This window comes from Lynx canadensis, chromosome B3 (genome assembly GCF_007474595.2).
Source record: "Lynx canadensis isolate LIC74 chromosome B3, mLynCan4.pri.v2, whole genome shotgun sequence".
Classification (NCBI taxonomy): Eukaryota; Metazoa; Chordata; class Mammalia; order Carnivora; family Felidae; genus Lynx; species Lynx canadensis.
Window position 1 is genome coordinate 38861531 of NC_044308.2, and position 14341 is coordinate 38875871.

General features: G+C 51.0%; 1 protein-coding gene across 2 annotated transcripts in view; it reads left to right on the forward strand.

Moving 5' to 3' along the window:
* Positions 1-14341, forward strand: part of MEGF11 (multiple EGF like domains 11) — a 286338-nt gene that overhangs the window by 97687 nt on the left and 174310 nt on the right. For both annotated transcript variants that reach the window (XM_032593616.1, XM_030317888.1), the window contains exon 5: positions 8563-8655. In XM_032593616.1, the coding sequence (XP_032449507.1) occupies positions 8563-8655 (93 nt within the window). The remainder of the gene's footprint in view (positions 1-8562; positions 8656-14341) is intronic.

Consider the following 14341-nt stretch of genomic DNA (forward strand, 5'->3'; position numbering starts at 1 on the left):
GGCTCCCAATATCAGCCCTACAGGTGAAACGCTTCCTTCCTTCCTTCCTTCCTTCCTTCCTTCCTTCCTTCCTTCCTTCCTTCCTTCCTTTCTTTCTTTTAATTGACTATTTATATCTTGGAGCCAGATGTGACCACAGCCAATCAAAGGTGACTCTAGATGTGCTTAGAGGAAGGACCAGCTGTTTTGACTCTTCCTGGCCATGCACCGGACTTGGTGCTGGTAGCTTTAAAGGAATGATGAATTGTTTTGGAACTCTCTTTGGTGGACTCCTTGATGTAGGCACCTGCACCTGCTCCCACATGTCACATGACCTTAGGTGTGGCAGAATCACTCATGCTAAGTGTGTCACTTTAGAATTGGCATTTGGGCCCACTTGGATGTAGGTCATTTTATTTCTAAGCAGCATCAAACGACAGCCTGATCTGTGGCTCCTCCTGCCAAGAATGTTGATGGAGGACGGATCAATGTGCCTGGGGGCACCAGGGACACTGGGTTTGGGGGAAGTTCCAGAAGCCATATGCTGCAGAATTCTGGGAGGCTACCACCTCCTTTCCCTGGCTCCCTAGCCCTCTTTTGTCCTAGCTGGGTATCAGCCTAGTTGGCCAGGGAACATGGAAGTTGTCTTTATTTATCTTGACCTTTTCATGTAAGTAATTTTTATAGTTCCATTAACTAGTAAGACCATTTGAAAACCACCAGGCAAAATATATTACCACGAACGCCTCAGGGACTTATGGGTTGTCTTGGGTGGAATGCTAATGGGAGTGAGAATTGATTCAGAGGGCTCACCGTGAGCGAGGGACAGCAGACTGGGAGCCTCGGCCAGGGAAGGGCCGGTGTTGTCTCGGCAATTTGTTTGCAGAAGAGACCCCACATCTGCCTAGACCGCTTTGCTTGATGCCAAGATGCCTGTGCTGGCTCCTGGCTGCTCATACGGGCTCATCCCCTGCCCCAGGACGGGTGTTCTGGCCTTATATCTATATCTCGATACATTTCTTTCGTGGCAAGCTCTGTGCCCGCATTTGTGGAATGGAGTCTTCTCCAGCTTGGTATAAATCAGAGTATGCCAAAAAGCCAATCTCCAGTGCAGTGGAGCCCTAGATTCCCAAAGCTCGAAGGCACATTTGGATCCTGTCCTTCAACCCCTTCATTTCACAGAGAAACTGAGACCCAGAGGAGAAAGTGGACTATATTAGTGATGGATCTGGTGTTGGAACTTACTTATGTCACCTGTGGTCCAGGCGGTGATGGAGCACGCGGATGAGAGCAGGCCTGTTAGCATCACGTAGATATGGGCTCAAACCTTGGCCTGGCCACTGGATCACTGAGGGCTCTGGCAAGAAACAGATGGCATGTTAACCAAGGAGAGTTTAAGAAAGCGATTGCAGGTATCCCCCACTTATTGAAAGTGTGTGTTGAGCCATTTTGCTTTTACAGAAGACCTTTACATTACTACCTGTTTTTGTGAACACAGAGAAATCCATGGGGGATTTTTACTTTCATGAAAAAAAGGTGAAAGTGAAAATAGCACTCCTCGTTTGCTTTGCAGCAAGTGGTTATAAAGGGAGCACGCACCCTGAGCAGCAAGAGTGACCCCACCAGGATCCTTCCCCAGGAGCTACATTTAGCATCTCCGCATCAAGCCTGCATAGCTTTGAATTGTGTTGGAGCATCTGTGTTTTATCTCAATTTAATTTTGTGCTTCTGTTAGCAAGATGTGTCACAAGGTATCTGAAAAGCCTAAGAGGTTATTTGGGGGGGGGGGTGGCAAAATTTTTTCATATAAATTAATGGCAATTAGTTTTTTGCTTTATGCTGTTTTGGCTTACAAAAGGTTTCATAGAAACGCTCTACTTTCAAGATGGGGGGAAGGATCTGTATTTGTAAGGGCACGGGGAGGGATAAGGAAACCAGTAAGAAATGACAGAGCATTTAGGGCTAGCAGACAAGAAGAGCCACTCCATGCTTGGGCAGGAAGAACCCCACCCCCACCCCCGCCCAAGACCTTGAGCTGTAGAGCAAAGGCCCATCACTACTGCCAATCCATTGCCCTCCCATCTCCTGCTGGTATTTCCCATTGGCCAAACCCATCCAGAAGCCAGAGGGCAAGGAAGCCCATGCAGTCCATGGAGATCTACTTCTCGGGACACAGAGAGAGGCACAGAAGGGCTGAGAGTGATCTGGAAGGGCAGATAGAGAACATGCATTCTCAGGGGGTAAAAATTAGTCTGTTTGCGTGGAAAACACAAATGCACTGTGTGTCTGTGTATGTATTGCATGTATATGTGTTGTATGAAAAGTTCATGTCGGGAGAGTGATTAAGGACAAAATGTCTAAAATGATTCCTGGAGGGGAGTGGTTGATCATGAAAACAAGGTTGAGAAATACCGGTCTTACACCGTAGCTACGGGCATTGGCACAAATCGTTTAGCCCTTCCTGTGGTCTAGATTCCTAACTATGAATGGAGTAGTAATTATACCTGCCTCCAGGATGGAAATGGGCAACGGAAATTCAGCGCCTGGCAGAGAGAAAGGACTCATCACTTGGCTTTTTCTCACTGACTGCAGTTACTAGTGTCTACCTGAGCAAGACCATCAGTGGCAACACGAGGGGTCACTAAATCATCCATAGTCCTTGTCCCCAGCCCCGGGAGGGAAGAAAAGACTGCAGTAGAGTGCCAGCTGAGCATTTGTGGCTGCTGAAGGTTATGCCTCTCAGCTGGACGGGCCCTTGTTCCTTTGAGTGGACCCAGAGTACTACTTTAAAAAGGAGGCTTGGCATCATCGGGTGTGTCCTAAGCACATTTTGGGCTTTGTTTTACCATGTGATCGTACCTGGGAGTGAGTAAATGATAGAAAAATAGAAGGGCAAAAGGCACCGTTAGAGTCCCATAGTCTGACTTCCCACCAGCCGGGAACCTTCTGGAGCAAAAGGGCCCTGTCCCCTCACAAAGTACCAGAGAGTAAGTATTTTAGGTTTTGCTGACCGTCCATCTCTGCGGCAACAGCTCCACTCTGTCCCTGTAGTGCAAAATCAGCCGTGGTAATATGTATGTGAATGGGCATGGCTGTGCTCCAAGAGATCTCTATTCACAGAAATAGGCAGCCGGCCGTAGGATTTGGCTCGAGGGCCAGCTTGCCTGCCGACCCCTCCCTTCTGTAGGGTCCTCTGTGCTCTGCTTGAATGTTCCCAGCGATAGGTTGCTCCCTACCTATAGAAACAGCCTTTCGAACTGCTGAACCCATTCAGGTGTTAGAAAGCCTTGCCTCGGGTTAGCCTGAAATCTGTCCCCTTGTCACATGTGCCCCTGGATCCCTCTTCTGTCTGGGACAGAACGGCTCCCGCTTCTCTTCAGCAGCATTTCAGCCTGCCCAGCGGATTGTGACCTGCCTCCCACCCTGTACTTTCTTCTCCAGGCTAGACAACACTGTACCCGCCCTCCCAACAAGTCCCAACCTTCACATGACCGTCACAGGTCCACACCCTCTACGTCGTGATCCTTTTCTCCGGGCTTGTTAATGTCCCTTCCTCAGAAAGGACAGGTACTCAAAAGAGTCACCACCAGCCACGCATAGAGCATCTGCAAAGTATGACCCAACGGGAGGTCTGGGGATATTTAAGACTCTGGATTTAGTCTCAAGTAGCTCACAGTCTAGTTGGGGAGACCAAATGACCCCAAGCTAAGGGGGAAGTGGCAGGAGGCCAAGCGGACGATGTGGCACCGACTCCCTCCCCTGTCCCCCCCCCCCCCATACACACATACAGCATGTCATGGGATTCGGTGGAAGAAGAGGCCTCTCTGGGCTGGGTCAGTCAGGGGAACCTTGTGTGGAGAGGGGGGTTCTGGTGGGAAAACATTTCACCTTCCATAGATGTGCAGACTGGGTGTCTGAAGCCTCCCTAGCTTCTCGGTAGAGCTGGGTGATGGAGGCTATGCCTGGCCTTGGTGACCCAGGGCTAGGGAGCCCAGTGGAAGTGTTTTGAGCCTCCAGCTGCTGTGAGGTGACATGGTGGAGCCTGAGTAGCCCTAGAAGCATCACAGGCTGTGAGCAGTAGAGGAACTTGAAGGGTGAGAAGTTGCAGTGTGCTTGTTTTACAGACCAGAGAGAGGAAGCCACCTGCCTAGAGTCATATGGCAGGAGTACAGAGCCCGAACTCACGCTGTAGTGTCCTGCCTCCTAGTCCAGTGCCGTTTCCAAAGGAATGAAGGGCAGAAACCAGGCTCCCTGTGATGTTAAGGTTTACCAGGCCGTAGAAAGGGGATGGGGCTTGGGGGCCAGGAAGTGGGACTAGGGTAGTGGCAGTGATCCAGGCATTTCAAGGAGGGCGTGGGCAGAATGATAGCTCGTGATGATTCATGGCTGAATGGGACTTCCCAGACCTCATCTGGTCTTGTCTCAATTTATAGGTAAAGCTGCGGGGCCCGGAGAGGAAAGTGAGATGTTTGATATCATTGAGATAGATGCGGATAGTCATAAACCCAGATCTCCTCACTCCTGCAACCCCACACCATTGGTGCTCAAGACCCCCAGTCACCCTGGTCCCCTGTGGCCAGAAACAGCCAGAGCCAAGGGGCAGGCTAGAGATTTGGTGTCTGTGTGCCAGCCGCTGGCCTTGGCACTTTCCATGTTTTTCATTCAGTCTTTGCCAACCGCTCACGAGTTAGGTACTATTATTATCCCCATTTTACAGATGAAGGAACTGGGGCACGGAAGGTTAGATAATTGGCTTATCGTCCTGTAATTGTAATTGACAGATAGGGAATTGAAACCTAGGTCGTCACATTACCTACCACCCTGGCCTCCCCACCAGGGACGGATACAGGGGTGCCCTCCAGCGTACCATCCCCGATCAGGGATTGTCAGCAGATCCCTGCAGTCCTCCCCATGTGTCCTGGGACTCCGTGAAGGGTGAGAGTGAGGGGGACAGCTTGTGTGTGGAGGCCCCCGCCTCGGGTCTGAGGACACCTTACTAAATAACAATAGTAAGACTCATACCGTACTTACTGTACCCCAGGCACCGCTCTGGGTGCTTTGTCAACTCATATAATCCTCACACACAGCCTGAGGCCCATCCTGTCACTGGCCCCCACTGGACAGTTGGGGACTGACACAGAGATGGTACGCACTTGCCTGAGGTCTAGAGCTACTAAGTGGCATCCCTGGGTCCAGACCTGGCTTTCTGGTGCAGTCTTTGCTCTTAACCACTGTGCTGTGCTGCTTCTCGCTAAAGATGCCTCCAGTCCCCAGATGCTAGAGGCAGGACGGAGGCAGGACAGTAGGTGGTGGGAAGCTGAGGGAGCAGAGGCTCACGTTTCTCAGTGGGGCCAGGAGAGGGAAGGTGGCTGGCCCTCGGTCACACCTGGGCCTATGTCACGGCCAGCCTCTGCTTCCCTGTCCCCAACAGCAACGGAAAGAGAAGCTTAACAAAAGGCCCCTGTTTAGAATCACAGGGCAGAGAAGAGGGAGGCCAGTGTGGCAGAAGCCTAACTCGGCCCCTCCCAGGGCCTAGACAGAGGCTGGCACGAGGGGCTGGGGTCGGAAAGAACTTCGGGCACCTGTTCACTCCAGGAGTGGCTGCTGTGTAAACCCCAGGCGTCTGTAGAGGGGCTGTCCACCGCTGGGCCACAGTGGAGTCAAGGGTAGGAGTCAGGTGCCCCCGCCCCAGGAAGGAGCATGCGTCTCCCCTCCATTCTACTCAGGACACTGTCCTCTCAGCACCCACGTCCTGGGCCCTCTCCGCCAGGCCCCTAAGCACACAGTGGCCCAATTGCCAAATATGGCTGTCTGAGCCTTGGATCTCTGCCATCAATGGTTCATGCTTCAAGCGACACCGTCTAAACGACACCTATGAAATATGAACGGATTGAGGTTTTGACACGCAGATAGCCCAGGCACAATACAAGGGTGATGAGGAGGGGCAGGGGATAATGAGGTCTTAAGGGACCACAGGGACAGCAGCCACACCGGGAATGGGGGGGCAGGGGGGGGACTCTTCTCCGCACATGGGGTCACTGGGGGCCAGTGCTGGATACAGGGCTGAGATGGGGGAGGTGCTCGACAGATTTTCCTAGGGCTTCCTGGGGTTTTGGGGAGAGGCCAAGGGAAAAGGTGGCATGGGGCTTGCCCAGAGCCCCCGAAGGCCTCACCCTTCCGGCGAGGGGGAGGGTGCAGGAGGTAGGCCTGTGCTCAGGTCTCCAGAGGGAGAAGGGCCGGAGAGAGGCCAGGGTTAGCAGGACACTTGGTCTTTCCTCCCTCCGCCCTTGAGCTGCCCTGAGCCCCCTGCGCAGCACCCCCTGCGGGGGGCTCAGTGTGTTGGAAGCAGCTTCTCTGGCCTCTGCCTTCAGCTCTCACCCTCCTTGGGGTCAACCCCAGCACCCTGTGCTGTCCCTCTGGGCTGGCTTCCCCAGCCCCTGAGCTATCTGGGCAGAGGGAGACATCCAGCTGGGTGAGAGGTGAAGGTCCGTGGCCTTGGGCACCTCTCCCCTCCCTCTCAGGAGGCTCATCCTCGAGTCCTTCCTTCCTGGTCAAGAGACCACACGCTATCCATGAGGTCACAAACACTCGGGCCTCAGTTCCTCCGGGTCTAAAATGAAGGGGTTGGACATGATTTTCTCTGAGGTCTCTTCTAGCCCTGATGCTTGGAGGTTTGTTGTTCCCTGTCTGCCCTCGCCGCCCCCAGGCAGAGCCCCCCGGGATCAAGGTGTTGCTCTGTGCAGTCAGAAAGCAGCTGGAGGGGTCTTGAGCTAATCTGACGAGCTGACGGGAGGCTCTGTGGGAAGGCTGAGGGGCCCAGCAGTGGACCATGCTGGAGCCTCAACCTCTGGGGGTGCAGATGGGGGAAAGGAGCAGCTGAGGCCAGGGCTTGGAGCTGGCTGGGCTGGGTGCTGGCCAGCTTGGGGCTGGGTGCTGAGGGGGAGCCTGGGGATGGACATCTGGAGTCCAGTGTGTTCTGGGCACATTGACCCATTTGAGTTTGGAAAGGCCGGTGGAGGAGAGACAGCTAGGGCGGCAGGAGTGGCCAATGAAGTCTTGCTAGCTGCTGGGTGAGCAGCTCACTGTGACTCTAAGTGGAGCTGGTCACTGGGGTCAGGGGCCAGCCCAGTTCCCCAGTGAGAACTGGGTGAACTGGTCGGCCCTGGCCATCCTCTGGAGCTCCAAGCGAGGGCATGTGGAGATCTTCACAGACCAGAACCCTCCCTGAAGGCCACCTGTGCAAATGAGAAGGACTTGGGTGCCAGGGCCCTCCCCAGACATACCATAGCCGGGCTTGTAGAGGACAGGCTGACTGCAGACCACTGACCTGCGTGTGGGGCCTCTGAAATGACTCCTCTGGGGGCTTGGGCAAAGCCAAGGCAACAGCTTCAGGGTCAGCATCTGTGTTGGGGAGGGGACAGAGGGAACTCACACCAGCCCTAAAATGGACTTTGTTGTCTAACCTGGCAGCGGCCTCTCGGTGGACCTCCAGGCCAGGCAGTGGACGTGGCAATAGAGGGGGTGTTTGGAGATCAGTGGTTGCTCCTCAGAGCTCCCCGTTGGGGCCCACCTGCTCCCCCAGCCCAGGCCAGTTCCAGGCAGAGAGAAGGTCTCTCTCATTGCTTGTCAGAAAGAAGCAGTTCATCTAGATCCCGTCTAAGAAATTGACAGGGTCGATGGTAGCTGCTGATTTCCTGAGCTTACAAAATTGGCCTGGGTGGCAAATGGGGGTTTTCTGTAATCCTTCACTGATGGATTAGATGGTGGGGCAGATCTCGCAGGAGCAAAGGACGACCTTGAGAAAATGTGGATGTCAAAGGAAGAGAGAAATAATCCCCCTTCCTCAAACCGCTGCCAATAAGCCTTCTCGGCACTGGAGGAAGTTGATGGAAAGTTTGCTGCTGCTGCTGCTGCTGCTGCCTCCCGGCTCAGGAGGCTGTAGCATTTGACTGCATGATAAGAAATTGCCAGACACTTTCTAATTACAATTATCATCATCGTAGATGTCTCTCTTAATTACTTTCTTATAATTAGCTGTTGCTTTTTCCTTAGCATTTGTGTACTTTGCAGATTTGCTGACATTTGAGAGCCCCAAAATAGGGACATTTGGGGAGGAGAGCAGAAGGTGGGGGGAACCTGCTACCTTTCAGGCAACCTGATACAATTCGGGGCCCTTGTGGAAAGAAACTGGGGAGAGCCGAAGATGGACGTGACCGGTCACTTCCTGAGCTTACGGGAAAGAGAGTAGGAGTGTGGGTTTAGGGCCGGGGTTTGTGGAGGGTCTCCAAGTGTTAAATCTTGGACATAATGTTCTTGAAAAGCTAGGGCTTCCATTTCTCAGGCTTGGGTTTCCTTTTAGGAAGGAAAGTGTGCTGGGATGAAGCACACTCCTGTTGGATCCATTTCAGAGTTAATTAAATGACTGGGGTCAGGAGTAGCTTGATTTCCCCCAAAGCCAGTGATGCATTCTGAGCATCCTTGGGCCCCAGGGGATCATTATAAAGTGGTTTATGCTCTTTGACCAGATGGTTGGTTTTCACTGTCTGTTCCTGTTCTTCCTCCCTCTCTCCCGGCCCCCTGCAGCCCTGTGTACGGAAGAGTGTGTGCACGGCCGCTGTGTTTCCCCGGACACCTGCCACTGTGAGCCCGGCTGGGGAGGGCCCGACTGTTCCAGCGGTGAGTCTGGGGCCTTTTGGGGCCAGGAGGGGTCCCTTGGCTCTGGTTTGGGAGGGGCTGTGCCATGTGCGTGCTGAATTCTTTGCGTTGGCCTGGGGCAGCCCAGGCGAGTGTGAGCATCAGGGAGGAGGGAAATCTGCAGTTTACATGATGACACTTGGGGCAGAAGTCTCCAGGGCGTGGGGGTAATGGTTTGTGGGGTCTGGAGGGGAATTGTGCATCACATTTGTATGGAACTGTGGAGTATTTGTACAACTCTGGCTTGTTGAAACACTTCTAGATATGGTCTTTCAAGAGTTGGTGTGAAATTGAGATGCCACCCAAGGGTGCAGACCCAGGGGGTCAAGGATTGTGGTGAAGGCCTGGTCCTCAGCTTCATTGGTTTAAAGGCCAAGTTCTGTGGGTGCTTACAGAAGCTTGAGGGACCAATTCATGAGACTGGTGGGCACTGGGATATCTCTGTGTCCCCAAAAGTAGGAGGATGAGACTCTTAGGGCGTGGGTCACTGGATTCCTGCATTTCTCTGGGTAGAAAGTTCATATTCTCTGGAGAAGGCTTCCTAGAAAGGATGGGGTGAGACAGACACTCTTGGGACAGACCTACAGGGCATCGTCTCTGCTGTGGGACTGGCCACCGAGGGGGTGGGGCACACCCAGCAGCTGCTCTGGGAGTCCTCTGCCAAGACCCCAGCTGAAGACCACTCCTGCTCTTCTGGCTCATTTCCCCCAAATTCTCACAGATGACCCTCTTTCCATTGGCACAGGTTGCAGTCAAAGGTTGGTTCACATTATGGTCTTCTATGATTTTCAAACAGGCCTCGATGAGTGTTGAAGCCCAGTTTTCTTCCTGCTTTGAGCTGCGGTAGAGTGTCCTCTTTTTTGTGACTTGAGACAATAGCATATCTAAGCAGATCCATTGGGGATCTAACCCCCAGTATTTGCCTGTCTTTGGGACCCACCTCGCCATTCCCTGTCCCATTAAAGACAGCTGCAATGGTCATGAAAACTTGAAGAGGGGAAAGGTGGGCCCATGTTGGCCCAATGTGGTGCTCTTTCCCTTTTCCACTGGCTCTGCTGGGGTGGAAATATCTAGTTCTAGTTTTTTTCCAAAGGCTTTGACTGGAGCCTCTCTGTCTACCCAGTGCATGAGGATATACTCCACAGCAAGGCTATTAGATGTGGTTTTGTTTTGAGGCTGGGTGGTTATCTTGGCTTGGAGGGGCCAGAATCTGGGGTACTCAGGAGACTCTCTGCAATGCACTGGGCCTCCAGTGACCACAGTGGTCTCCTCCTGCCACCTGTTTCCCTGCTTTGAGGTGGGCCAGATATTCCTCCAAACAACAGAAAGTAAACCTGAGAGTCTCCTGAGGTAGAGAAATGTGTCCAATTAGTCTTTCTGTGAACAAACAGGAAACATGTTGGCTAAAATGTTCAAGAGCTTCTTCCCGGCTTGTGCTCGTCCATGTTTTGTTTTATGTAACTTTGTTTACCATGAATCTTTGATGAAGAGCTAACGTGGATTAGGTGAACCCTGCTGGGACAGGTCTGCTTGCTGCTGCTGGATTACAATGTCAAGGGCAGCCTGTTGGCGGTTGAAATACAGCCTGAGTCTCAGGAGCCCTGAGTGCATATAAACCACCATCGGCAATCAGCCTAAGTGTGTTTGGTGTTTACTATATGCTGGGCTGTGCTGGGCACGGGGTGGGCCCTGACAGGTCTTTCAGACATGGTCTGCCTCTCTCAGGGTTTCTGTCTGGTGAAAGAAATGGAAAGAAGGCGGCAGTCGATTTAACAGGACTGGGCAGGTTGGAGGTAACATACAGCGTACCAACATACAGTATGGTGTAACATACAGGGAAATGGCCTCGGTAGTTGCCAGTACAAAATTGGACTGCCCAATTTCCCCACCCCCGATTCAGTCATCAGACTTGGTGCCGAGCAACCCATAAGCTGTTTCCTCAATTAAACCCATGTTCGTGGGCTGAAGAGCCACCACCCCCTAAGTATACTCAAAGGCATGTAGTACTGAGCCCGGAGGAGGCCCCAAAAGATGGGTTCCAACCCTCTGCTGGAACCAGCATTGAAGGACAGGAATTCACAGACTCTGACTTTCAAAGTCACTCAGGGCATTGAATATTTGGATGTCACTAAGTGCCTTCTGACTCCTTCCTGAGTCCCTCCATTAACAAAGAGCTCCCTGCCTCCAGTGAAAGCACATGCTGACTATTGGAAAGTTTCCCCTTCTACTGAGTGGAAACCTGTCTCAAGCTTTCACCAGTCAGTTCTCACTCATGGTAAAGCCCAGGGCAGGGTGATGGATCGCCATGACTCTCCCAGCCATGTCTGGAATTTCTCCCAAGGTGATCAGTGAACAAGGCCACAGACTGTGTATGGGAAGATGTTCTTCAAAAAAGTAGTTGATAATAGGGGGCACCTCGGTGGCTCAGTCGGTTCAGCGTCCGACTTCGGCTCAGGTCATCATCTCATCATGAGTTTGAGCCCCGCCTTGGGCTCTGTGCTGGCAGCTCAGAGCCTGGAGCCTGTTTCAGATTCTGTATCTCCCTCTCTCTCTCTGCCCCTTCCTTGCTCACACTCTTTCTCTCTCTCAAAAATAAATAAACATTAAAAAAATAAGTAGTTGGTAATAGCCACTGGGGCTACATAGAAGAAACCAGAGTTCCCTTCCATGGGTCAGCCCTGTGGGTGTTAGAGATAGCAATCACTTCCTTCCCCAGGTTTTTATTCTCCAAACTCTTTTGTTTCTCCTGACATGGTCTGATCTGCCTTCCCCATCCATTGGCTGTGGCCTTTATTCCTCTTAAACTATCATTCCTGGGTCTGACCACACAACATAGGCTTGCCTGGAAAAAAGAATAATAGAAATAAGTTATTTGTTGAGTTTTACTATGCACTAGGTACTCTTCTCACTTAATTTTCACAACCCTATGGAAGAGGAATGGTTATGAGCCCTATTTATGGATGAGAAAGTCGAAGCACAGAAAGGCTAAAGAACTTTCCACAGGCTCGCACCTGGTACATGGTGAAACCGGGGCTGTGAAGCAAGCAAAAACCTGAGTCCCAAACTTGAACTCTTAGTTTTTATGTTCTTCCTCTGGATCCTGAACCTCTGTTAATACAGCTTAGGGTTGAGATCGGTCTTTGATGAGAAAACAGTGCTGCTCACAGAGGAAAGAAGGATCTGCTTGAAAGATGTGTCCCTGAGATAGTGTTGTGCAGACAGATGAATCCGCTGCGGGTCACGAACTGTGACTAGGTGTACTGCAAGCAATTTGCACGTGCTTGCTAGTGTGCCGCTGGATGCCTGTCTGCCTCAGCGTGCCTTGGGGTCTCTGTGGGGCCCGGGCCCCTGCGGGTGGGTGTCCCGGTCAGTGCAGTGTGTACCTCTGGAGATTTCTGCATGGGAGCTGCCCGTGTGCATGTCTGTATGTGTGGTACCCTTGCAGGGAAGCTTTGGTTTTTGTTTAACGGAAAGCATCATTCTTATTTTTTTGATTATAAAATTATACCTGTTCACGTTAACAAGAAAATCCAGGGCATCTGGGGGGCTCAGTCGGCTAAGTATCTGACTTCAGCTCACGGTTGGTGAGTTCGAGTCCCTCATGGGGTGAGCTCGAGCCCCACTTTGGGTGAGCCTCGCTTCTGTCTCTCTCTCTCTCCTTGCCCCTCATGGGATTCTCTCTCTCTCTCTCTCTCTCTCTCTCTCTCTCTGCCCCTTGCTCACTTGTGCCCTCTTTCTCTCTCAAAAAACACAATAGGGGGTGCCTGGGTGGCTCAGTTGGTTAAGCATCCGACTTCAGCTCAGGTCACGGTCTTGTGGTTTGTGAGTTCAAGCCCCGTGTCGGGCTCTGTGCTGACAGCTCAGAGCCTGGAGCCTGCTTCAGATTCTGTCTGTCCGTCCGTCCGTCTCTCTCTCTCTCTCTCTTCCCCTCCCCCACTCACACTCTGTCTCTCAAAAATAAACATTAAAAAATAAAAAGTAAAATACAATCAATACAATACAGTAAATAAAAAGAAGATCCAAACTGTACCAGAAGCGTACAGAAAGGTTAGACACACACACCCGGAGACAGACGCCTCCAGCATTGGGTGCTCGCCCTTCCTATCATCTCTCTACATACTTGCACGGAGAGCTAGATCTGGATCCAACTTTTATGAATGAGATCATGTGTATGTGCTGTTCTGGAACTTGCTTTTTAAATTCGACTTAGGTCATGCACTCATTTCCTTGTCAATAAACGTGAGTCTCCCTTTAAATTTTTAATGGGCTTTATAGAGTTTCTTTCTATGGATTACCAGATGTATGTGACCAGTCTCTCACGGATGGGCATTTAAGTCATTTTGGGGTTTTCACTACTGCAGACCCCACCATCCTCTGTTGAGGATCCTTGGGGCCTGTCGATTTCAGAATTTTAGTTTTTTCAGAGGTTAGGAACACATATGATGACTATACATATATGACCTATGGCCTCAGTGGTGTCCTGGCAGCACCCTGGGATGAAACATAGTAATATTTCTGAAGGGATATATGACTAATCGCACCTAGTGACACTGAGACAATATATAACCACAAATCATTTCCATGCACATCTGGCCTCTAAATGAATTTTGGTGCCGAACTTTATTTTTTTTTTTTATTTTTTTTATTTTTTAATTTTTTTTTTCAACGTTTATTTTTGGGACAGAGAGAGAGACAGAGCATGAGCGGGGGAGGGGCAGAGAGAGAGGGAGACACAGAATCCGAAACAGGCTCCAGGCTCTGAGCCATCAGCCCAGAGCCCGACGCGGGGCTCGAACTCCCGGACCGCGAGATCGTGACCTGGCTGAAGTCGGACGCTTAACCGACTGCGCCACCCAGGCGCCCCAGGTGCCGAACTTTAAAAACAATTTTCTTTTGGACTTCTTAGGGATTTTTGGATTGTGGGCAAGGGACTGTGGCCCTGTATAAAAAACGCAACAGTGATTTTTCTGGTGCATTTATCTTTGCCCATTTGTCCCGATTTCTTCTTAGGATAAATTCCTGGAAGTGGCAGGGAGGATTATAAAGATCCATCATCCTACTGCCTGCCCTGTCCTGCCCTTTGTGGCTGCCAAGGGATTTATGACTTTGACAGTTGCGAAGGGGACAGATCTATCTAGTACTGGGGTGGGGGTGGGAGGCTTTTTGTTCTTTTCTGGACTTCGAACCCCATAGCCTGATTTCTTTAAGGCCTGGACTGAATTCTCTCTGCTCCATAAAGAAAGCGAGGTGATGCTGATTTGCCTGGGGGGTGGACACGTGAGCTGTTGCGGAGAATTCCAAGGTGTTAGACGGACCAATATGGGGAAATGGAGTGGCTCCATGCTTGGTCATAAACCTCCATCCCCTATAATAATGAAGAGTGAAAGGATGAAATGTCAGTTTACACTGAATAAAGACGAAAGAGCGACTGTTATTAAATTGTACTAATCTCACAAGTGGAGATAAAAAGAAAAAAAAAAGTTTTCCTATATTGAATATCTAGCTTTTTAAAGTAATTAGGAATATTAAAGCGCTGACAATGATTGAGATAGAAACATTATTCATAACTTTTATTTCCGCACTGGGCAATGATCCAGTATATTTCATTTATGAGGTTTCAGCTGTAAGGAGAAGGACGTGAGCCAATTCCTAAATTAAATATGCCCTG